The 26,258-nt window shown below is 38.6% G+C and overlaps 1 protein-coding gene across 1 annotated transcript in view; it reads left to right on the top strand.

The window, feature by feature from the left end:
• The window catches only part of Ncbp1 (nuclear cap binding protein subunit 1), a 54,027-nt gene that overhangs the window by 25,855 nt on the left and 1,914 nt on the right, over positions 1-26,258 (top strand). Inside the window, exons 10-22 of the mRNA XM_045145250.1 lie at positions 60-123; positions 6,924-7,034; positions 9,602-9,666; positions 12,253-12,315; positions 12,498-12,572; positions 13,409-13,512; positions 17,388-17,510; positions 17,944-18,046; positions 19,510-19,603; positions 20,291-20,394; positions 22,335-22,449; positions 24,373-24,501; positions 24,945-25,058. Of these exons, the coding sequence (XP_045001185.1) occupies positions 60-123; positions 6,924-7,034; positions 9,602-9,666; positions 12,253-12,315; positions 12,498-12,572; positions 13,409-13,512; positions 17,388-17,510; positions 17,944-18,046; positions 19,510-19,603; positions 20,291-20,394; positions 22,335-22,449; positions 24,373-24,501; positions 24,945-25,058 (1,264 nt within the window). The remainder of the gene's footprint in view (positions 1-59; positions 124-6,923; positions 7,035-9,601; positions 9,667-12,252; positions 12,316-12,497; positions 12,573-13,408; positions 13,513-17,387; positions 17,511-17,943; positions 18,047-19,509; positions 19,604-20,290; positions 20,395-22,334; positions 22,450-24,372; positions 24,502-24,944; positions 25,059-26,258) is intronic.

Genomic DNA, 26,258 nt, shown 5'->3' on the forward strand with positions numbered 1-26,258 from the left:
AACTTCGATATTTTCCTGTATCTTTTCCGCTTACTAAACTTGTGTTTTACTTTTTATAGTGCTGCGCAGCTGGTGAGTTATCCGGGAAAGAACAGGATCCCCTTGAACTATCACATAGTTGAGGTATGCCTTCCACTTGGTGCTTATTTCTAAGTTTCAGAATCCTTTTGTTGACTTAAGCAGGTACTCCTGGTTTTTTTGTTTGTTTGGGTTTATTTCTTGCAACTTAGCCTTGCAGTGAAAATTAATAGAGGAATGTCAGTTTTTGTTGCAGTATTAGCCATGTTAGTAAAGCGAAAGGGAAGTTGAAACTCATAGCCAAATGGAATTTAAGTTGTCTATACACTATTTATGTGCCAACTGTGGTAGCACATGCCTTTAATTCCAGTACTTAGGAGGCTGAAATAGGATCTTTGTGAGTTCCGTGCCAGCCTGAGACAATATAGTGAATTCCTGGTCAGCAAGGGCAACACCAAGACCCTACATTAAATAACCAAATAAATAAATAAATAATTTATGTAATAATATACTTCATTCATGGAGTTGTCATTGATAATTTAAGTTACTTCTAGTCCTGTCAATACATCGTTCATTTAACAGATGTATAAGTGGCTTTTAAACACTTGAAAATGTTACTTAGGAAGATAATGTATCTTACTGTCAACATACACCTGACTAGTAAACACAGGGTCAGAGTGAATTCTTACTTATTGTTGGAAACCAGTCATTCCAGAGTTGTAGGAATGATTTAATATACACAAATCAATTATATCACTTATATTTTATATATATTATATACACACATGTGCATTAAATCACATAAATGAACTCAGTGACAGAAACCACATGAACATTGCAATAGATGCAAAAAAGACTTCTGGAGCCGGGCGTGGTGGTGCACGCCTTTAATCCCAGCACTTGGGAGGCAGAGGTAGGAGGATCGCCGTGAGTTCGAGGCCACCCTGAGACTACATAGTGAATTCCAGGTCAGCCTGGGCTACAGTGACCCTACCTCAAAAAACCAAAAAAAAAAAAAAAAAGACTTCTATAAAAAACCAACACCTCTTCATAATAAAATCCTTAAAGAAACTAGGATTAGAAGGAAATATCTCAACATTATAAAAGCTATATATCACAAATTTATAGCCAGCATTGTACTAACTAGACAGAAAGTCCTAATGTTTCCACTAAAATTGTATACAAGACAAGGGTTTGCACTTTCTCCACTCTTAATACAGGGACTGAAGTTTTTGCTAGAGCACTTAGATAAGAAAAGACATAAAATGAATATAGCCAGGCGTGGTATACACCTTTAGTTTCAGCACTTGAGAGGCTGAGGTAAGAGGACCTTTGATTTCTAGGCCAGCCTGGAGCTACAGAGTGAGCTCCAGGTCTTCTAGGGCTAAAGTGAGAACCTGCCTCAAAAAACAATAAAAAAGGAAACGAAAAGGATATGTACCTAGTGATGCAGGATTTTGGGATTCAGGAGAGGTCCCCAAATTTATGAACCTCAGTTGTGGTTATGTTCTTCATTTAACAAATAATTGATAAAGATGAATTCAAAAAGGATAGGTTACTAATTAGTAAATTATTTAGGGAGAAATCACAAATTGTGGGTTTATTTAAGGGAGACTGGGTTCTAGGAAGGAAGGCTGGAGCAGAGTCATAAATATACAGAAACTAAGAAACACTCATGTGGAAGACTGCATATTTTATAAGGTTCCTTTCTAGAAAAACTGAGGTTTTTACAGAAGGATTGGAGTAGAGCTGTAAGCATTTGTAGGATATACAAAGCTCATGTAAGAGAAGTTGAAGCTTTCAAAGAAAGACTGGAGTAGAGTCACAATCACTTGGAGGATAGAATTTAGTAGCTTTTGTGGGAAGATTTGGAAGGAACATCTATGACATCTGCCATGTGCTTTCCCCATGGAAGAAAGTTAAGGACAAATGGTGGTGACTTAAGGAAAAATAGCAGAGAGAAAATACCAAAGCAGATACCAAGAAAAATTCAGTGGAGAAATGAGTAATAAATAATGAAGACAGTTACATTTATGGTTACCCCAAGTTTAAATAAGTAATGCAGGTAGCAGGCCTGGAGTTAGTGAGAGCTCCCATGTGGTAGATCTAGAATGTAAGGGAAATATGTGTGGTAGCTTCAATGACCAATGTAATCAAAGTGAGAAGTTGCCCTGAACTATTGTTGCATTCAGATTTCATTGCTGGCAGAAAACACCCAACCAAGAGCAGCTTGTGGAAGAAAAGGGTTTATTTATTTTGGCTTACAGACTTGAGAGGAAGCTCCATGATGGCAGGGAACAATGATGGCATGAACAGAGGGTGGACATCACCTCCTGACCAACATCCAATGGACAATAGCAAAAGGGGAGTATGCCAAACACTGGCAGAGGGGAAGCTGTCTGTAACACCCATAAGCCTGCCCCCAACAGTACACTGCCTTCAGCAGGCTTCAATTCCCACATTGCCACCAGCTGAGGACCTAATCATTCAGAACATATAAGTTTATGGGGGACACCTGAATCAAACCACCAAAACTATAAAGCACAGGCAACCAGAAACATTATCCTAGACCAAGAAAATGTATTATGCTCTTTCCCCCCACCCCCGACTCACCCAACCAAGCTGGTTAAGGGGAAAGCCAGACTCATATGTGTCCCTGTGGCCCTAGCAAAGAGAGGCAGGTTTGCTGAGCTGAGCAGAGCCAGAAAAACAGAGTGGAACTGAGCTGGGTGGAGCTAGCAACAGAAAGAAGATAGCAGCCTTTATAGGCAAGGGGAAGACCTGATTGGTTTGTAGATTTGGAGGGCAGATCCTTGGGCCAGCCCAACTATGCCATCCCATTTGCACTATCTAGGTAGTGTGTTAGACTTTGGACGGGGGGAGGAGGGGGGTGGGGGGGGGGGGGGGGCACTGTAGGTCAATCCTGATCAGACACAGTTCTATTTCTGCTAAGAGTTCTGTAAGGGTAAGGTGTCATGTGGGGTGGCTTCTGGTTTTCTCTCAACTGACACTGCTTAAAAGGAGCTAGCTTTCTTCTATCCTTCACTAGAAAGCAGTTGAAGTGTTTTTATTTGCAGATATTTAAAAAAATATTTTATTAATTTATTTGAGCAACATAGAATGGGTGCACCTCTAGGGCCTCTAGCCACTGCAGACCTACTCCAGATACATGTGCCACTTTGTGCATCTGGTTTATATGGGTGCTGGGGAATCAAACCTGGGTCCTTAGGCTTCACAGGTAAGCACCCTAACTGCTGAGCCAACTCTCTAGCCCTGCAAATGATATTCTATGCATTAAATATCCTATTCAACTAGAAAACTCTTAGATCTAATCAATACTTTTCAAAAAAAAAAGAAGTTGCTGGATACAAATATTATACAAAATCAGTAGGCTTATATACAAATAACATGCTGAGAACAAAATCAGTAAAATATCCCCATTTACAAGTGCTTCAAAGAAAACACAAAAACACACTGAAAGAAAAAACTTGAAAAATTTACTAAAAGATGGAATGACCTTTCATGTTCATGGATTGCAAAATTAAAATCGTGAAAATGGCTATACTACCAAAAGCAATCAACAGATTCAGTTTAATCCCCATCAGAATTCTAATACTATTCTTCACAGAAATAGAAAAATTATCCTGAAAGTCATATGGAAGCACAAAAGAGCCCAGGTAGACAAAGCAACCCCAAGCAAAAAAGATAATGCTGGAGGTATCATTATACCTTATTTCGTGCTATAGTACAGAACCATAGGAATGAAAGCATCATGATATTGGCACAAAAATAGACACATAGATGATCCAATAGAATAGAAAATCCAGCTATCAATCCACATAGCTAGCACCTGATTTTTTTTTTTGAAAGGTGACAAAAATATACTTTGGAGAAAAGATAGATTTTTTTCAACAAATGAATATCCACATATAGAAGAATGTGAAGATGCATCTGTATCCCTCACCCTGTACAAAAATAACTCCAAACAGACCAAAGGCTTTAGACCTGAAAGTCTTAAAACTGTTAGAAGGGCTGGAGAGATAGATGCCTTAGCAGTTAAGGTGTTTGCCGGCCAAGCCAAAAGACCTAGGTTTGGGGCTGGACCAATGGCTTAGCGGTTAAACGCTTGCCTGTGAAGCTTAAGTTCAAGGCTCAGTTCCCCAAGACCCACGTTAGCCAGATGCACAAGGGGGCGCACGCGTCTGGAGTTTGTTTGCAGTGGCTGGAGGCCCTGGTGCGCCCATTCTCTCTCTCTCTGTTGCTCTCAAATAAATAAATAAAAATAACCAAATAAGTTTTTAAAATATTTAAAAAAAAAGACCTAGGTTTGATTCGCCAGGACCCACATAAGTCAGATGCCCAAGGTGGCGCATGCATCTAGAGTTTGTTGACAGCAGCTAGAGGCCCTGGTGTGCTCATTCATCGTGTCTCTCTTTCTCTTTCAGGTAAATAAACTTGAATTTAAATTTAAAAATGCTAACAAAGCTTAAAAAAAACTGTTAGGAGAAAAAGTAAGGAAAATACTTCTAGGAGTTCCTAAATAGAACTCCATTCATACAGGAAATAATACCAACAACTGACCAATGGAATCTCAGTATCTAGTATATGCAAAAAACTAAAAACCAAGAAATCAAATAACCCAATCAATGAGTGGGATAATAAAATGGACAGTTCTCAAAATGAATTACAGATGGCAATAAATGGGAAAAATTATGTTTGGGATTCTAGACTACATTGAGATTCCATCTCACCTTAGTCTGAATGGCAGCCATGAAGAATGTAGATAACCACAAATGTTAGTGAGGATGTAGGTAAAAAGGGAACTACCCTGATACACTGCTGGTGGGAATGTAAACTAGTCCAGCTTCTGTGGAAGGCATTGTAAGTAGATGTATGGTACAGCTTAGCCATGCCACCTCTGGGTATTTACCCAGGGGACTCTAACATATCACAGAGATAACTGTACATGTATACTGAAGCACTGTTCATAATAGCTAAGCTATAGGGCCCACTTTGGTGTCCAGCTAAAAAGGAAACTTTTTCTACCATAAAGAACAAAGTTATATTATTTGCAGGAAAATGGATGCAATTGGAGATAATCATATGAGCAAAGTTAGTTCACCTTAGACAAATGTTATGTTTTCTCTCTTTGGTGGTTCCTAGATTTTATATAAATATATGACATTATGTATGTAGATATGTCATGAATGAAAACAAGTGAAACTGTCTAGGGAAACAAAGGGACTAATGGGAGGGGAAGGGGAAAGATCAAGATAGGGTATATGCTTAAAGTAAATTATGTACTTGCTTGAACATGGTCTTATATAGGCCAGTCCAAGTACAACCAATAAAACATTTAAACATAAATACATATAAAGATCTGTAATTGAATACCATAATGACAGTTCTTTTTCTCTATAAAATAAAAGCATTCAAGATAACTGATTATTTGATGTATATTTCTGAAATATGTGTGCAGTTTTTCTGATTTGGGGGGAAAATATATATAGTACCAATTGTTTTGGAAATAGGAAAGATAGATGTTTTGTCCTCCTGTTAATATATGATGATGATATTAATAGTGTAGCACCTGAAGAAATTGTGTCTGGATAAAGTGTTTCTGCTTGATACATAAGTTAGACTGCCAAATACATTTGTTTCTTGAGTTTTTTGTTGTTGTTTTTGGAGGTAGAGTCTCACTGTAGCCCAAGCTGACTTGGAACTCACTCTGTAGTGTCAGGCTGGCCTTGAACTTTCAGTGATCCTCCTACCTTTGCCTCCCAAGTGCTGGGATTAAAGGCATGCACTACCACACCCAGCTACATTAGTCTTTAAAGCAAAAGTATATGTAGCATGTATTATTTAAAACTCACATTTTACTCATTGTATTTTTCATGAGTTTTTAAAAAATGCATTTGTAGAAGTATTGCATCTATCTTTGCAAAAGGGCTAAAGTATGTTTATACTGTGAACTTGGCTGATAGATATATCACCTAAGATATAAAATATGTCTTGTCTTTTTTTTTTTTTTTTTTTTTGGTTTTTAAATGGAATGTTGATGTTCCCTCCTCTAGCTTCTCATGATCCTCCTGCCTCAGCCTGAGTTGCTGGGATTATGGCATATGCACAGCACCTGGTTCTAAGCCATATATATATATATATATATATATATATATATATATATATATATATATTTTTTTTTTTTTTTTATGAGAGAGAATCAGTGCATCAGGACCTCCAGCTGCTACAGTTGAACTCCAGATGTGTGTGCCCCCTTGTGCACATGTGCAACATTGCGCGCTTGCGTCCCTGTGTTGTCTGGCTTATGTGGAACCTGGAGAGTTGAACATGAGCCCCTTAGGCTTCACAGACAAGTGCCTTAACTTCTAAGCCATCTCTCCAGCCCCCTTATTTCTTTAAAATACACAAAATATGTATAAGGCAGACCAGAGCCTTAGAATCCTAGGTAGGGGGTCACAATAAGGATGGTGGGAAACAGTAAGACTGTACAAAAGATCTATCATGAATTCCAAGTAGCAGTGTTTCCATCTTGTAGTCTAAGGATTCTTACTACTTAAAGGAATAAAACTAATGGAGTGGTTGAGCCCCTCAGTACACTGCCTCTCTGAGTCAACTTTGAAACTTCCCAAATTGGAATTATTGCGCACTTGTTTCAGAGAAATGTGGATCAAATAAGTGCTAATCTTGTATGCTCTTGATTTTTACAGAACAAGAACTGTCATTATGGTATTCAGTTTTATATCTCAGAAAGCATAATTTTTAAAAACAAAAGGTATTTCATTGTCAGAGCCATGGAATTCAGATTTATAATATCTCAATCTTTGTAATAGTACAAATGCAAAGATAGCAGTTGGATTGTGCTCTGACTCCGGATTCTTTTGTAGGTGATCTTTGCCGAGCTGTTTCAGCTTCCAGCACCCCCTCACATTGATGTGATGTATACAACACTGCTCATTGAACTGTGTAAACTTCAGCCGGGCTCCTTACCCCAAGTTGTATCCTTTCATTTGCTTCTGTATTGTCTTTATGTCTTTTAATTGTTTGTGAGGAGAGAGAGAATGAGAAAGAGTGGGCATGCCAGGGCCTTTTGCTGCTTCAGAAGAACTCTAGACACATGTACCAGTTTGTGCATTTGGCTTTATGTGGGTACTGGGGAATTGAACCCAGGCCAGCAGGCTTTTTAAGCTAGTACCTTGAACTGCTGAGCCATCTTCCTGACCCCCTTCATTTGCTTTTAAATTTACTCTCTTTGGCTGGACTTAAAAAAATATATAAACTATTTGAGCTGTCTTTTCTCAGTTTGATCTTTGTGCTCCCAACCTCTGTGTTTAGGGAGGGTTTTAGTTATTTTTTTTCTTTGTATTTATTTATTTACGGACAGAGAGAGAAAAAAATGAGAATGGATACCTCTGGCCACTGCAAACAAACTACAGATACATGTGTCACTTTGTGCATCTGGCTTTATGTAGGGAATCAAACCTGGATTGACAGGCTTTCAAGCAAATGCCTTTAACTGCTGAACCATTTTCATAGACCTTGGCTTGTCTTAATGATGATCTGTATCATTTAAAAAGGTTATGAAGCCAGGCATGGTGGGAAGCAGAGGTAGGAGGACTGCTGTGAGTTCAAGGCCACCCTGAGACTACTTACTACATAGTGAATTCCAGGTCAGCATGAGCTAGAGTGAGACCCTACCTCGAAAAAACAAAATAAATAAATAAATAAAAGGGTCATGAACTAAAATGAACACAAACACCTCCTACTGTTTAAAATGAAAATGCCCCACATTAATAATTCTGACATTTTGATAATCATCTTTTGTGTACTTTTAAAATTTATTTGTTTGTTTGTTTAGATGCCATCACAGAAAGTCAGAGAACGAAATAGAAAGGCAATGGGCGGGCATGCCAGGGCATAGTGCCACTGCAAATGAACAGTGAACTCCAGATGCATGCACCACTTCGTGTGTCTGGCTATATGTGGGCACTGGGGAGTCAACCATGGGTGTTAGGCTTTCCAGGCAAGTACCTTAACCACTGGAGCCATCTCCCCAGCCCTGTTTTGTTTTTGTTTTTGTTTTTGTTTTTGTTTTTGTTTTAGGTAGGATCTGGCTCCGAACTTTACACTAGCTTGGAACTTGGTATGTAGCCCAAGATGTCGCCAGAGTCACAGTTTTCCTGCCTTAGCTTATCAAGTTGCTTGGATTACAGGTGTGGGTCATCATGCCCCTTTTTTTGTTTCTGTTTTTAAATATTTTATTTATTTGAGAGAGAGACAGAAGCACGGAGAGAGAGAGAGAATGGTTGTGCCAGGACCTTCAGCCACTGTACACAAACTCCAGATGCATGTGCCACCTTGTGCACCTAGGTCCTGGGGAATCAAACCTGGGTCCTTAGACTTTGTAGGCAAGCACCTTAACCACTAAGCTATCTCTCCAACCCATACTCTTGTTTTTTAAAATAAGTTTTACTATAAATATGAAAAGAATGTAGTCTGCCATTTGGGGCTTTGGTTTCTCATCATTAAATCAGGTCCTTATTTAATTTTTTTTTCTTGTCTGTCTGTCTGCTTCTATGAGTTACTAAGGAGAGATTAGATTCTCCTACTGTACCTATAAGTTTGCTTGTTTCTCTAGTACTATCACTTTTGCCTTGTGTGTTCTGAGTTAATAGGTATGCATCAGCTCTTTGGGGAAATGAGTGTTTTACTATGTTGAGGTGATTGCAACTTAGACAGTTTTGCCTTAAAGGGTCTGGTATTTCAGATACTTATAGAGAGTGTCCCAAACTTTTTTTAGATTACTCTTTTTTTCTAGCTTTCTGCATCCATGTATTTTCTTGTTTTATAAACAACTGGATTTATATTGTTTGACAAACTGTCATTTAACTGGGCCCTATTTGTCATGCCCATTTTTTATTTCTCTGCTGTATGTCTTTTCTATTATGAAAATAATTTGAGTCTTTGTTTACATTTTAATTTAATTTTTTTAAATTTATTTTGTTTGGTTTTTCAAGGTAGAGTCTTGCTCTAGCCCAGGTTGAACTGGTTCACTGTGTATCTTCAGGCTGGCCTTAATCTCACAGCAGTCCTCGTACCTCTGCTTCCCAAATGCCGAGATTAAAGGCATGTGCCATGATGCCTGGCTTTCATTTTAATTTTTGGTTTTTAAGTAGGGTCTCGTCTCTAGTTCAGACTGACCTGGAACTCACTCCATAGTCTCAGGCTGGCTTTGAACTCACAGCAGTCCTGCTACCTCTGCCTCCCAAGTGCTGGGATTAAAGATGTGCACCACCATGCTTCGCTTTATTTTATTTTTCAGTGTTTCTGTGCACGTGTTTGTTTTCTCAGGTACATGTAAGAACAACCTTAAGTGTCAGACTGAGAAATACGTGTTTTGTTTTTTACTTTTTGAGACAAAGTCTTACTAGCCTGAAAAGATGAGAGATGCTTAAAGTTAATAGTTATAAAGACATAATAGATGTTTTGCTTTTCATTTCTGCTGTTACAACTTATTTTGAATGAGATTATTGTAGACTAGTTTTCCTTATCTTCAAATGCACAGCTTGCACAGGCAACTGAAATGTTGTACATGCGTTTGGACACAATGAGTACTACATGTGTAGACAGGTACAGTAGTGACTTCTGTGCAAAGATTATTAGTACCTTCTAGATTTTTTGTACTTTATGCAAATTAATCAAAGCACTTTCTTTTTCAAGACTTTCCTGGTATTTATTTTATGCTTTCCAAAAAATTCCTTTGTATATAACAAGAAAGTTCATACTTGTAATATAACATTACATTTTCTAGTTTATTTCAGCATGAAGTGATGCCCACACTGTGTTATAGTTGTATTTTTTTTTCTCTCATTTATTGCTTAGGTGTTGATGCTTTGGCATACTTTAACTTTTTTAAAAAAATTATTTATTTATTGGTTTGTCAAGGTAGGGCCTTGCTGTAGACCAGGCTGACCTGGAATTCACTATGTAGTCTCAGGGTGGCCTTGAACTCTCCACAGTCCTCCTACCTCTGCCTTCCAAGTACTGAGATTAAAGGTGTGCACCACCATCCCTGGCCTACTTTAACTTTTTAATTGCATATATATAAGTATTTAAATAACTTATGCTAATAACTATTTTTGAATATAATCTAATACTATATGTGATAAATTAATACATTATAGTTATGTCTGCCTTGAAAATAACTACATAGAAGAATTTTCAAATTTATGGCCTTTTAAAAACTATTTAGACCATACTGGATTGTTACAGTTGTGGTGGTTTCCTCCTTATTATTTTCTTTGTGAGAGGTCTGTGTGATTATCAGATTTTTCTATTTTCCAAATTAGATTTAAGTATTATATATTTTTCTACAACTTTCTTATCTTGTGTCTGAAAATTATCAGTGAGGACTATCCTGTGTCACTTATCTTGACTAATCGAGTGATTGAAATTACAGATTTGTGAGGGATATGCTTTAAGAAAGTATCTTCTTTAAAAAAAAAAAATAAACTTACGTATTAGAGAGAGAGATGGGTACACCAGGGCTTCCAGCCACAAACAAACTCCACATGCATGTGTCACCTTGTGCATCTGTCACACGTGGGTATTGAGGAATTAAACCTGGGTCCTTAGGTTTCACAGGCAAATGCTTTAACCACTATGCCATCTCTCCAGCCCTGAAAGTATCTTCTTTAAATATTTTAAAAATTTATTTCTGAGCAAGGTGGAGGATGAGTGAGTGTGCCAGAACTCCTACCACTGCAAATGAAGTCCAGTTGCATGTGCTACTTTATGCATCTGGGTTTACGTGGTTCTTGGGAAATTGAACCCAGCCTGGCAGGCTTTTTAAGCAAGCTCCTTTAACCATTGAGCCGTCTCCCCAGCCCTAAGAAAGTATTTTCTGAGTTTCTTTACCTACTCCAATAAAATACCAATTGTGTTGGTCTTTCCCATTGTGCCATTCATTCAGTAAGTATTTTGGGTGTTCTTAGAACATTGACAGCATTAGAACAATAAGATATCTATTAGAGAGCTAAGTGTATTCTTAAGGAAAAGGGGCGTCTTCACAGGCATAATCTTTGGTGAAAAGGTCACGTTGTAAATTTGAGAGTCTGTACATAGGCTCTGCCATTTTAAAATGACTTATAAATGTTTATCTACTGTTCATCTTCTGCCTTCCATTCCACCAACAGTTATTTGGAAAATGTTACTCCTTCATGATTGTGAAAAAGATGTAAATATATGAAACTGGTGCTAAAATTATGTCTGTTGCTCACCTATAAAGCATAAGGCATAAGCAGGTGTGCTAGTACGCCCCTTTAATACCAGCACTTGGGAGGCAGAGGTAAAAGGATCACCGTGAGTTAAGGCTACCCTGAAGACTACAGAGTGAACTCCAGATCAGCCTGGGCTAGATTAAGACTCTACCTCAAAAAAAAAAAAAAAAAAAGGTAGGGGCTGGAGAGATGGTTTAGCAGTTAAGGCACTTGCCTGCTAAGCCTAAGGACCCAGGTTCGATTCCCCAGTACCCATGTAAAGTCAGATACACAAGATGGCACATGCATCTGGAGTTCATTTGCAGTGGCCAGAGGCCCTGGTGCACCCATTCTGCCTCTTTCTGTCTCTCAAATAAATATTTTTTTTCAAAAAAGAATAAGAGCTGGGCATGGTGGCACACACCTTTAATCCCAGCACTCAGAAGGCAGAGGTAGGAGGATCACCATGAGTTCAAGGCCACCCTGAAGCTCCATAAAGAATTCCAGGTCAGCCTGGGCTACAGTGACACCCTACCTTGGGAAAAAAAAAAAAAAAAAGAATAAGATAGCACTTAAACAAACCAAGATATGAGATCGATAGGGTGCTATAAAAAATGAGTTATAAGGCAGGCATGATGGTGCATGCCTTTTATCCCAACACTGGGGAGGCCAAGGTAGAATAGAAGTATTGTTGTGAGTTCAAGCCACCCTGAGACTACATAGTATATTCCAGGTCAGCCTGGGCTAGAGTGAGACCCCACCTCAGGGGGAAAAGAACAAGTCATAGAGGATTTGCTGAGGAAAGAAGTTAATTAAGGCAGGAGAAGATAGAGTTACAGGTGTGCTTATCAATCATAAAGCAGGGTTTATTTTGTGAAAGATTATATAAATTATACAAATTCCTGTTCTAAATTCTATTTTTCATTTTCTCCTCACCCCTGCCCACTCCCCAATGTAGGTTTATTAATTGGTTTTCTCATCATCTCAGTAACTTTCAGTTCCGTTGGAGCTGGGAAGATTGGTAAGTGTAATTAATGTTTTATCCTTGCTTCTAAAATCATACTTAAAACTAAAATGCCTATCTGAAGTCTTTGACATTTAGTACTGTGTGTAGATTAAGTAGTAAAAGAAAATTATACTTAGTACATGTTAAGTATATGTATATTATATATGAGAACTTATAAAACTACATTTCTTTATTAGGTCAGATTGTCTTACTCAAGACCCTGAAAGCCCCAAACCAAAGTTTGTAAGAGAAGTTTTAGAAAAATGTATGAGGTAAGTTCTTTATGTTTTCTTCTTCATTTAGGTCTTCTTATTTCTCTAGAAGGATTTATCTTCTGCATTTATGATGCATGTCTACAGTACAGTTTCTTAAATCCAGATAATTTGCCAACTTCCATTTTTTAGTCAGGAACTAGGCTAAAAAAAATTGGCAGGGGATAGGCTACAAACTTTTTGATGGTATAAGATTTTTCTAATTCATATTTTGTTTCATTGGCCCTCCTTTAGAATCAACTTTCATGGACTCCTAATTTCTAATGTTAGAATATAGTTTTTAGGAGCCATGATATTGGCTCTTGGTATGTTTGTCTTTGTGGTATTATTTGTTCTAGGCCCTCAGTAAACACACAAATACACACGTCTGTAAATATTTTTACATATACCTGTGTATGTGTCTGTTCTTCACTTCAGTCCAGCGTATTGTTTCTAGCCTTGTTCTTTGTCATGATATGCAAATGCTTCCTTAGATAGTAAGGAACTTGGCTTCTATTATCCTTCATGAATATATTTCTTTGATGCTTTACAACCAATGTCCCAGCCATACTGACTTACCTCTTCCACCTACCCTACTTTACTTCCCATCTCTAGCCACCAGGCCTGTGGGTCCCCTAGCCCACACCTCACTATACAGTATATTGTGTGTGAAAGCTGGCCTTAGAGTTTTCCTCTGCTGACTCATTCGGACACCTAAAGGATTTTTGCTCATCCATTTACTGATTATCAGCTAAATTCAGGGTCTTAGATAATATTGCTGTTCAGGTAAGTTTGGTGTTACCAAGGATAAAAAATGATGAGATAATTTCTGAAGTTATTAATTATTTGTATTACAGGTTGTCTTACCATCAGCGTATCTTAGATATTGTTCCTCCTACCTTCTCAACTCTATGTCCTGCAAACCCAACCTGCATTTACAAGTATGGCGATGAAAGTAGCAGTAAGTAATATAACAAAGACAAATTCTTGTCTTTCAAAAGTATCAATGCAAGCATGCTCTGAAGTCAGTTATTTATGGATGGAGAAATTAACTTTTCTTGGACTTTTTATTTCCTCTACTTGAAAAGTAATCCATCACTAGCCACAATATTAAGGACTTTTTATAATCTAATTAGTTATTATTAGATTATAACTATTCTTTTTATATTGTTGATAGTGTTATCCCCATGACATTTTAAATGTCCCAAAGATAACAAGATAAATGTATACCTAGAATGTACTAATGTGAAAGTGTTTGCTTGTTATGATGTGGATTGCTTTAATTGATACCATATGACAAATTCATATCTGGTATTGGGAATACTAGGGCTCATGGTAGTATGCCCCTATAATTTTATAATGAGGACTTTCTTACCTTTTAGTCACTTTGTCTCTGAGATTACACTATGAATCCAATAGGCTAGAACTTGTTATGGTTTTGGGTTTTTTTTTTGCTTTGCAATATTTTTATGCTTAAGAAAGACATGTACAGTGGTGACCACTGGTGCAGAATTAGATGTCAGTGTTTTCCAGCTTGTGCTGTTCAGACTGCACTAACCCAGCACCTCTATGTGCCTCACATTTTCTGCTGCATGGAGATCCTCTATTATCTGAGAACTCTGCCTTTTCTTGCCTTGGCCTTTACCCCAGTATAGAAAGCCATTTCTGTCTCTAGTTCTTGTTGTTTTTTTCCCTTGAGTCTAGCCCATACTGCTTCTGTAACTTAACTATATTTTAACCTGTAGCATGCTTTCTGACTGCCTCTAAGGTAAATGTCTTGATTCTTAGCTTAAGTTTAAACTCCTTGGTGACAAAGGATTCTCATTCTTTTGTGTGTGATGTGAGTCTTGTTGTTTGTACTGAAGTTTTTTTCTGTTTGTTTTTGTTGTTGTTGTTTGTTTGTTTTTTGTTTTGTTTTTACAACATGTCCTACTTTTAGGGAAAAGTTCATGGCAGGCATTAGTTACATGACTGTCCTATGTCAGTACATGTCTACAGGTTCTTACTAACTCATACTTTATATGATCTTGTGTTAAGATTGTTTTTTTTATTACCTTGCTGTCTACATTACAGGGAAAGTAGATTTCCTGTCATCCTGGTAATGCCTTTATCCTAAAACAAGTTCTATACAATTGGCATTCAACAATTATAAACTGTTGCAGTCAGGTTGGCATTGCTGGTAGAACTCACCCATCCAAGTGCAGCTTGTGGGAAAAAAAGAAGTTTATATTGGCTTATGGGCTCAAGGGGAAGCTCCATGATGGCAGGGGGAAATGACAACATGAGCAGAGGGTGGACATCACCCCCTGTCCATCATAAGGTGGACAATAGCAACAGGAGAGTGTGCCAAACACTGGTAAGGGAAAACTGACTATAGCACCCATAAGCTTACCCCCCACAATACACTACCCCCTAAGGCTTTAATTTCCAATTGCTATCAGCTTGGGAACCTAGAATTCAGAACATCTAACTTTATGGGGGACACCTGAATCAAACCACCACATTCTGCCCCGGGCCTCCTAAACTTATAACCGTACATGATACATCCCCACAGTCAAGGTCCTTTAACTGGGTCATAATACCAAAAAATAACCTCAAAAACCCCAAAATGGCACAGAATAAACATTCATACTGCAAAAGACGGCATGGAGCACAGCAAAGAAATATTCAACCAATATAAGATTTAAAACAACCAGGGCAAACCTTAAACTCTAGCTTCAAGTCCAATAACTCTAGCCAGTGACAAATCTCCAAGTCTGATCATTCTAACCAGCAACAAGTCGCTGGCATTCCAATTCCGCCCCTTCAGCTAGGCTACTCACAATCCTGGGAAACTTCATTGGGCCGGCAGCTTTTCTTAGCAGCCATCTCATGGTCCCAGCATCTCCACTGGGTCTCCACTGCAATTCAAGGTTCATCCTCATGGCCCCATGGGGTCTCCATGCAGGCATCCAGCAAACCTGCTTCACACTGCCCATGGCCATTTCCAAAACACAAGACTGTATTGTAAACTCAGTGACCCTCTTTTTCCTGCTTTTCTTATATTCCACAGTACCAGGTAGGGTGCTAGTTTGTGAATCCAGAGGGAAATAAAGCAGATTTTGAAGAACAAGACACTCCTTGAGCATTCAAGCCCCTTCAAAAGAGTCTATATTTTTGCTATTGCCCCAGTGCAGATCAGCTCGCCCAATCTCAAAGGTTGTTATCTCTCAATTGCAGCTGAACATTTTTTTTCTGTGCCATATCCCTCTGCTCACACCAATTCATTTCTACGCAAAGCAACCCTGTACAGATTCTCAGGACACAGGCGTAACAGCAAGTTTCCCACACAAACTGCTAGCCCAGTCCAGGCAAAGCTCTTTTTCACCCTCATAAGCCAAACTCCACAGTCCATAGTTATTACTGCATTCAGGTCTTTCAACTTTGACCAGAATACTCCATCAAGCTGTATTTACAGCATTGCAAGGCATCTCTTAGGCCAAAGCTTCAAATCCTTCCATAATCTTGAAAATTCGCTCCAAAAGGCCATAGCCACTCAAGTCAGGTGTCTAGCAGCAATCCCACTTCTCAGTACCACTTTGCTGTTACAGTCAGGTTCACAATGCTGGTAGAAATCACCCAACCAAGAGCAGCTTGTGGGGGAAAAAAAAGAGCTTTATTTTGGCTTACAGGCTTGAGGGGAAGCTCCATGATGGCAGAGAAAACGATGGCATGAACAGAGAGTGCACATCACCCCCTGGCTAACATCAGGTGGACAATAGGAACAGGAGAGTGTGCCAAACACTGGCAAGGAGAAACTGGCTATAACACACATAAGCCCGCCCCCCAACAATATACCACCTCCAGGAAGCTTTAATTTCCAATTGCCACTAGCCGGAGAAACTTACATTCATCACATCTAAGTTTATGGGGGACACCTGAATCAAACCACCACCGTAGCTCTTAGTATGCGTGTGAGGTCACCTCATGTAAGCATCCATCTGACTTTCCAGGTATGTGGACTCAAAATAAGAGAACAACACATAGCCACTCTTAAGTTGGCAGCCTTTACCTGTTTAAACTCAAACTTAGTTTCTATTGGCCCAGAGGAAAGAAGGAAGAAAGGATCGTTGACAAAAAGAAAGCTTTTGAGCTTTACAGAGGCTAAGGAGAGTTGAGGACTAATTTAAGACAGTTGTTAACTGTCTTAAAGATCGCCACCCTTCTTACTCTGAATTTCAGTTAGTAAAGTGCTCATAAGAAGTGTTGACCTGGGTGTGAGGGCACACACCTTTAATCCCAACACTTGGAATGTAGAGGGAGGAGGAGTGCTATGAGTTTGAGGATAGCCTGAGACTACAGAGTGAGTTCCCCTATCAGCCTGAACTAGAATGAGACCCTACGTCAAAAACACCAAAAAACAAAAAAAAAGTGTTGAAACAAGAATTATTTCTATTTTAGATGAAAACACGATTAGGTTTAATTTTTTTTGTTTTGTTTATTTTTATTTATTTGAAAGCGAAGGACACAGAGAGAGAGAGGCAGATAGAGGGACAGAGAGAAAGGGCATGCCAGGGCCTCTGGCCACTGCAAACAAACTCCAGATGCGTGTACCCCCTTGTGCATCTGGATAACCTGGGTCCTGGGGAATCGAGCCTCGAACTGGGGTCCTTAGGCTTCACAGGCAAGCACTTAACTGCTAAGCCATCTCTCCAGCCCAGGTTTAATTTTTAATTTCTCAACCTAACGATTTATAATCTTTTGGCTTGATCTACTTTCTCCTCCATTCTGTGTTTAGATTCTCTTCCTGGACATTCTGTGGCACTCTGTTTACTTTCTCCTCCATTCTGTGTTTAGATTCTCTTCCTGGACATTCTGTGGCACTCTGTTTGTCTGTTGCCTTTAAAAGTAAGGCAACCAATGATGAAATCTTCAGCATTCTGAAAGATGTACCAAATCCTAACCAGGATGATGATGATGGTAAGAGAATCACATATGTCTGCAATGGACCTATGCACAGGCCAAGTTAAGGCATAAATAAAGTTCTGGCACAATGTGAGTTCCTCATAGATCCTATGTGGTGTTCATAAAGGAATAGATCAGGTGTTCTTAGAACCTAGCCTTATCCCCTTAATAAATACCTGTGAAGTAGCTTATACTAAGAACACATTCTACATACAAAAGAAAACAAAAATTAAACTAAACTAGTGCTTATATTTATATTTTGAGTACCTGAAATAAGTGATGGACTTTTATTGTGTATTATTATTGAAAGATATATCAATGTGTGATTATCACTTGAATGAGAGTATAGAATCTGCTTAGCATTCTAGGTGTGGCATCATAGAATTTGTTACTACCTTACTACCTTTTTAAAAAAAAATAAAAAATCTTAATGTAAAATATTTTTCAGATGAAAGGTTCAGTTTTAACCCACTGAAAATAGAGGTCTTTGTACAGACTCTACTACACTTAGCAGCCAAATCATTCAGTCACTCCTTCAGTGCTCTTGCAAAGTAAGTACAAACTTTGAAATGCCAATGCTGTAGTAATTTTTTGCCGCCAGTTGTTGCATATAAAAATCACAGTATTACATAATTTAATACATTGTGGCTTGGTGGTGGTGTCTAAAAATTCTTTTCCTTTAGCTTCTGTCCATCTGCATGCATAGCTTGCATACATGCATGGAAGTTATGTTTTTTCAATAGACATTAAGAGAAACTGGTGAGAACCTAGGTCAAACTGTTAGAAGATTCCTAACCTATCTAACTATCTTTGCAAAGGAGAGTAAGCAGAAATGAGAGTCTGCCCCAAAATTTAGCATCTAAGGACACATCTTTTTGATTTGTCAAGAATCCAAAAAAGCAAAAATGAAAAAGAAAGAAATGGCAGTATATAAAAGGCATTTGCATACACAGCCTGCTGACCCAGGTTCAAGTCCCCAGCACCTATGTAAAACCAGATGGAAAAAGTAGTGTAAGCATTTGACATTTGTTTGTAGTAACAAGGGACCCTTGCACATCTATACACATGTACACATATGCAGTAAGTAAAAATAAACAATCACATAGGGCTGGAGAGATGTCTTAGTGGTTGAGGCACTTGTCTGTGAAGCCTAATGTCCAAGGTTCAAAGTACCCACGAAAAGCCAGATGCCTAAAGTGGCATATTCATCTAGAGTTCATTTGCAATGGCTAGAAGCCCTAGTGCACCCATTTTTTTCTCTCTCCTTGCAAATAAATTACATTAAAAAAAATTTTTTTATCCCAGCACTTAGGAGGCAGTGGTAGGAGGATTGCCGTGAGTTCAGGGCCACCCTGAAACTACATAGTGAATTTCCAGGTCAGCCTGAGCTACAGTGAAACCCTACCTCAAACAAACAAACAAAAATTTAAAGAATGATTTAAAAGGGGGACCTGGGAAGATGGTTCAGTGATTAAAGATGCTTCCTTGCAAAGGCTGCCTGCCTGAGTTCAGTTCCCCAATACCCACATAAAGCCAAATTTGCACAAAGTGGTTCATTTGCAGTGCCTAGGAGACCCTGGTGCACCCATTCTCTGTCTCATCTCTCTATTTACAATTAAGTAAAAATATTTATTTAAAACAAGAAAAAAAGCTGAAAAACTAGAGCATACAAATATTGCTCTGAAATTTTGTGTTAGAGAGATTGCTCAGTGGATAAAGGTATTTGCTTGCTTATAAAGCCAGATGCACAAAGTCACGCATCTGTTGGAGTTTGTGTACAATGGCAGGAAGCCCTGACATGTTCATATTCTCCCTTTCTCTCCCTCATCAATCAATCAATCCATAAATAAAAGAATTTTGTGGTAGCTTCCTTACAGACCAGATTCCTGATCATCTTTTATATCCTTAATGGTCAATATTTGCAATATTTGGTTATTTTACATTTATATTTTATATTGCAATTTGAGCAACATTGAATTAGCTGATATGTGTTATTTTCCCCCATTACCCAAAGGTTTCATGAAGTCTTCAAAACCCTAGCAGAAAGTGATGAGGGAAAGTTACACGTGCTGAGAGTTATGTTTGAGGTTTGGAGGAACCATCCACAGGTAAAAATTAATTAGTTGAAGCCTTGGCTATGCAGATAGGAGAATTAAATTTGATTCTTCCTTTAGAATTTTTTCAGCTCTATAAAATTTGTCGATGTTGTAGGAACAGTGAATTGGTGCATTCTTTAAAAAGGCAGTGTAACTGGGTTTATTTTACTGTGGTTTCTGCACACATACTAGATGTGTGTTGCTTGACAATCTACAAATTGAGTAGTAGATGATTATCTAGTCAGCTAGCTTTGTACGAACAAGATCTAGATTTTTCAAGTCTTGGTACCTTTATTTTTTAAGCTGTGTATTTTAACAAGGCATTGAAGTACATGCTAATAAACTTTATTTTTGTCTTTCGGTCTTTATTGGTAACATAGTGTTTCTTATAGTTCTATAGGACAGTTCAAAGACAGGGTGCAATGAATCTTAAGACCTATTGGTTAGGCCACGAATGGTGGCACATACCTGTAATTCTAGCTATTGGGAGGTGGAAGCAAGAAGATCAGGAGTTAGGAGTTGTAAGCCAACCTTGGCTACATGAAACCCTATTTCCAGAAACAGTAGTCCTACTTTTTAAACTGGTTGTCAGCTTTACAACTAAAAGTCATTTTTGTAGCCTTCCTATTTTATTTCTATGACATTATTACTATTTTTCCCACATAAATGTGATTTACCCTAATTCTTTTCTTATTGTAGATGATTGCTGTACTAGTTGATAAGATGATTCGTACACAGATTGTTGACTGTGCTGCAGTAGCCAACTGGATCTTCTCTTCAGAACTCTCTCGTGACTTTACTAGGTTTGGACCAGAATTAAGAGCTCACTAAAGAAAACACATGTTTCAAAATTCTTAGAGAACATTAAATTTGTAAAATAATTCATATTAGTAACAATGTTTTTTTAAAAAAATATTTATTTATTTGAGAGAGAATGAATGGGCACACCAGGGCCTTCTCTATTAAAAATGAACTCCAGAAACATGTACCACTTTGTACATACGGCTTTATACCGGTACTGTGAGAATTGAACCCAGGCTGGCAGGTTTTGCAAGCAAACACCTTTAACCAGTGAGCCATCTCCCTACTCCTACTTTTTTTTTTCAAGGTAGGGTTTCACTGTAGCCCAGGCAAACCTGAAATTCACTATGTAATCTCAGGGTGACCTTGAACTTGCAGCAATCCTCCTATTTCTGCTTCCTTAGTGCTGGGATTAGAGGTGTGTGCTACCACACCCACCTACCTTTTTTTTAAGTAACCATTTTTATCTGTCAAACTGCACATATTTTAGGAATGGGACAGTAGGAATTGACAAAAAGCCGGAAACAGAAGCAAATCATTGATTTGCAAAAGAATAAGAAAAAATCTATCACAGTTATTTAATTTTTCCACTGTATCTATTATTGCCAGAGCACACTGGTCTGAAATACACTGAATCTTAAGATGACAAGGTGTGATCAAAGGTTGTTATAGTAACTAAGTTGACATTCACAAATGAAAGTTGAGAACATTCAGAAAACTGACTACCCAAATATGTGTTAGACATTATCATGAGTGACTACCATTATTGTCTACATTATTTAGAGGTTTCAGTTGCTTGCCCAAAGTATACAATGACACATAGAGCCAAGACCTCATACCCAGGCATTCTAAAATTGCTGTTAGAGATTGAACATCTTGCTCAAATATTTCTAACTTTGTAAAGCCTACTCTGACTTCTACCACAGTTAAAGTGCTCTGCTCTTTTATCCTGTCTGCTAGTAACTTGGAGTTTTATGGTCAGGTTGTTTGATAATTTCCCACCTAAATTATCTACTCTACTGTGTCCTGAAATTAGGAGACCTAGTCTGTGGTCACTACTTTTTTAAAATAAGCCATTTATAGGGCAAATAGAAGATGCACTTAGATGATGTTTGTATTTGGACTATTACATTTGAAGTATTGTCTGGTGAGAGCTAACATGTTGATCTCTCTTTTTCTTTTAATCTCATTTTTAACACCACAGTTCCTTATCAACTAATGAATTTCTTGAATATCTCAAGAGAATTGGCTGAGTGTGCATTGACTTAACAGTTATGCTAAGTATGCCAAATGAGCCTCATATTGGGCTCCATGTTAAGAAAAGCTCAACACTTAATGTATACATTTAAAAGAGAAATAAGGGCTGGAAAGATGGCTTAGTGGTTAAGCGCTTGCCTGTGAAGCCTAAGGACCCTGATTTGAGGCTCGACTCCCCAGGACCCACATTAGCCAGATGCACAAAGGGGCACACATGTCTGGAGTTTGTTTGCAGTGGCTGGAAGCCCTGGCACGCCCATTCTCTCTCTCCCCCTCTCTGCCTCTTTCTCTCTCTGTCACTCTCAAAATAAGTAAAAATATAAACAAAAAGAGAAATATATTTTATATTGGTACCTAATAGTGTTTTTTATAGTTTCCTTCTTCATTTTTATAGACAAGGACAGTACATGGTATGGCCTTCTGGGAGTTTATTAGAGTCTAATGGGTGGAGGCAGATACTTGTACAAGTTACAATAAAAGGCAAATCATAACTGCTGCTGGACAAGCATGCCTTATTTTGACAAAAGGGTGAAAGGCTGTATCTGTCCTTAAGAGTAATAGGCTAGAGAGTTAGGGATATAGCTCAGTTGGTAGATCTTTGCCTACTGTGCACAAATCCTTGGTTCAGTTCCCTACAATAAGTATACCTTAACATACAATAACCAGATGCTGCATTTCTTTTAAGATTGTTTGTTTGGGAAATCTTGCACTCTACAATTCGTAAGATGAACAAACATGTTCTGAAAATCCAGAAAGAGCTAGAAGAAGCTAAAGAGAAACTGGCAAGGCAACACAAAAGAGTAAGTTATATGCTGAGTTTTTGTTTTAAACTTGACAACCTGTGTACATGTAGATAAGATCCTAAGCCCCTCCCACCACCCTCCCTTTTCCCCTTCCCCCCTTCCCTGTGCCTCCTACACCAAAGGCCTTCTTTCCAACTAGTCTCTCATATCTTAAGATTATTTTTCCCCTTCAGTTATGCAGGGTTGTGTAGGTGGTGTCAGCCATTGTAAGGTCATGAATACCACAGCTACTTTGTGTCTGGAAGACAGCATTGCAAATCACTCCTACCCCTCCTTTGTCTCTCATTTTCTGCCTCCTTCTCTGTAATGGTCCCCAAGCCTTGGAGGTGTGGTAGAGATGTCTCATGCAGTGCTGCCACTTCTTAGCAGTTTGATGAGTTTTGAATCTCTTCAGAAGTCATGGCCATCTAAAAAGAGAAGCTTCTCTAACCAAAAGTGAGAGTAGCATAAGTATGGGCATAAACATAAGTATTTAGGGGCAGTTTGGTGGGCATAATATATTCATTTAGCCAGGCAACAGTAGTAGTGGGTCTGTGACCTCCCTAGCCATAGGCTTTTGATTAAGTTTTCAGTACCAGGCATGAATTCTCTCCCATGAATTGGGCCTCAAGTCCAATTAGCGAGCAATTCATTTCCCCCATATGACAGACATGTCACCATTACACCAGTTGTTAAATGTGGCCTGGCTGGCCAGCCTTAAAACTTGCAGAGTCCACTGCTGGTTAAGACTGTTGATGAATTTTCCTCCCCAATAGGCTACATAGTTCTTTCTAGCATCTTGACAGAGAGTCAACAGAGAGGTAGGTGGTTTCCAGGTCAACCGCAGCTTGATTTCTCAGTGTCCTGTAGCCCAACCATGTGGTATCTTCAGCAGTAGGGTAATACTACCGTTCTGGTGCACAACCAAAAGCCTTGGCAATAGCATGTAACATTTTGGGGTCACCAGGGACTTTCCTACAACTTACTGGAAACTATCCATCCTATCTCTAGGACTGAAATTGTCTGTGGCCTCTGGACACAGCATTATCTACCCTTACAGGATACTTCTACTGAAACTCATTTTTTAGCAGTATTTCGTCAGGTTATTATATTAATTATATGTATTAGCTAGCAAAGAAGTAGGTTTCCATATAGCTTGTTCATATTTTTCATGTTGATTAATTAGGATTTATAGGGAGGGGTATAGTTGCACCCATTTTTGTCAACAGACTCTTTAGCAGTCTGCTTCGAATTATTACACGACAGTCAAAGGCATGTAATAATTCAAAAAATGTAAAAAATCAGTCTAGATTAATTAAGGTGATGATGAGTTGCTTGAGGAACTGCCCAGCTTTTTCATGTGACACATTATGTGAAAGATTAGCCAAGTTCCTCTTTATTGATAAGACCCAGTGGTCAAGAAGTAATATCATATAGTCAAAACCCTCCTGCTGTTACCAAGACAAAGACACTACATTTCCCAGCCTGGCAAATAAGAAAGGTAAGAGAAAGAGCTTTCATTGTAAACATATAACATAAAACCCTTCTCCTGAGGCTAGGGCCATAGTTCAGTGATAAAGCATTTGCCTAACATCTGGGTTTGAGGTTTGGATTTGCGCCCCAGAACAGAAAACAAATCTCAACCCCAGGAGGATCCTGAGTTCACGGCCGGTCAGGGCTACATAAGGACTGTGTCTCAATAAAACAAACAAGCAAACAAAAACTTTCTAGCTGGGCATGGTAGCATATGCCTTTAATCCCAGCACTCGGGAGGCAGAGGTAGGATCACTTTGAGTTGGAGGCCACCCTGAGACTACATAGTGAATTTCAGGTTAGCCTGAGCTACAGTGTGACCTTAACCTCGAAAAACCAAAAAAAAAAAACTTTCTATGGATTTAATACACCGTTTTGTTTTTTATTTTGTTTCTGTACCTTCTACAGCGAAGTGATGATGAAGACAGAAGCAGTGACAGGAAAGATGGGGCCCTTGAGGAACAGATAGAAAGACTGCAGGAAAAAGTAGAATCTGCTCAGAGTGAGCAAAAGAACCTCTTCCTTGTCATATTTCAGGTAACTTAGCTTAAAATAATGTTGTTTTTAATCACAAAAATGCTTATTTACAGAGAAGCTTAAGAAATTTACAATGGAAATAGTTTTACAGTGTGGAGGCCACTATGGTTGTTTTGTTTTCTTAGCATTTAAATGTCTAATCTCTTATTTATTATCATAGATTTTTTTAAAACATTAACTACTACTTAGAATAGAAATCAAGGTTATATTACTAGAAAAGGATAAGGAGTTCAGTACCAAAGGTCTATATTACTCAAAAGGGATGTACTATTTCACATTATTACCAGTCTTCTTTCTAGACTTATTTACAGCATTGCAGTGAATCATGAGAAGTCAGGAGCACAGAGTGCAACAAGCAATTCTTTGAGGACTCTTGGAGGTTTTTTCCTCAAATGCTAACGTTCTCTCGCTAATGCTTCTTGAACTTCATTCATCCTTTCCAGCGTTTTATCATGATCTTGACCGAGCACTTGGTACGATGTGAAACTGATGGGACCAGTATATTAACACCGTGGTATAAGAACTGTATAGAGAGACTGCAACAGATCTTCCTGCAGGTTTGTGAGGGCTTTGAGTTGATGGCAAATACTATTTCTCAGCCACAAAGTTTTTCTATTTTAAAAATTTCCAGAATTTGTTCTATGCAAAATAAGTAGACAAATAAATCCTCATAATTGCCAGGAAGCTGTGTAGCTTCTGTAGGCCCCTTTAAGTCATGTTCATTTGCTGCTACTATTTGTTCATCAGAATATTTAGGCTTAAATAGGGTTGCTTTTTTTTTTTTTTTTTAACTGGTTTTACAAGGTACGGTCTTGCTCTAGCCCAGACTGACTACATAGTCTTAGGCTGGCCTGGAACTCACAGCGATCCTCCCACCTTGGCCTTCTCCCAAGTGCTGGGATTAAAAGACTTGTGCCAGGCTGGAGAGATGGCTTAGCTTGCCTGTGAAGCCTAAGGATCTTGGTTCAAGGCTCGATTCCATTAGCCAGATGCACAAGGGAGCACATGCATCTGTAGTTCGTTTGCAGTGACTAGAGGCCCTGCACCCATTCTCTTCCCCCCCCCCTCGGTCTGTTGCTGTCAAATAAATAAAAATAAAATAAAAGGGTGCTAGGGAGCCTAGCTATAATCCAAAATGTAGAAAGGGAGCAATAACTGAATCAACAAAAGTACTTAAAAATCATGTTCACATAATCAACAGTGCTCATGGAAGTGAGGTAAGCTCCCTGAGTTAGGCTACCTAGAGCGTATGGAAGAGGTTCTTTTATTTCCTGATGCTTTGGATCCTTTGTCAGTCTGCCTGAACTGCTTTTTTAAGTCAAAATATTGCCCTAATTGGAGATAACTGGCTCAACCTGTTCTCTAACAGTAATTAATAGCTGCAAGTGATGGCCTTCATTATATTTACATAGTAGCTATATTCCTTTTCCCATTTCCCTATATAATTTCTTTTTTTACTTTAAAGATTTTATTTATTTATTAGAGTCAGAGAGGAAAGGGGAGAGAGGGAGTGAATGGTTGGCTTAGGGCCTCCAGCCACTGCAAATGAACTCCAGACGCGTGGGCCACCATGTGCATCAGGCTTATGTGGGTCCTGGAGAATTGAACCTGGGTCCTTAGGCTTAGCAGACATGCGCCTTAACCGCTAAGCCATCTCTCCAGCCCACCCTGTATAATTTCTTAATGCTGGGGCTTTTCAGGAAGTCATTTTATTCCTATCAGCATCAATATCCACCCCCCCTTACATCTTTTCATTT

This window comes from Jaculus jaculus, chromosome 1, assembly GCF_020740685.1.
Source record: "Jaculus jaculus isolate mJacJac1 chromosome 1, mJacJac1.mat.Y.cur, whole genome shotgun sequence".
In the NCBI taxonomy this organism is placed as follows: Eukaryota; Metazoa; Chordata; class Mammalia; order Rodentia; family Dipodidae; genus Jaculus; species Jaculus jaculus.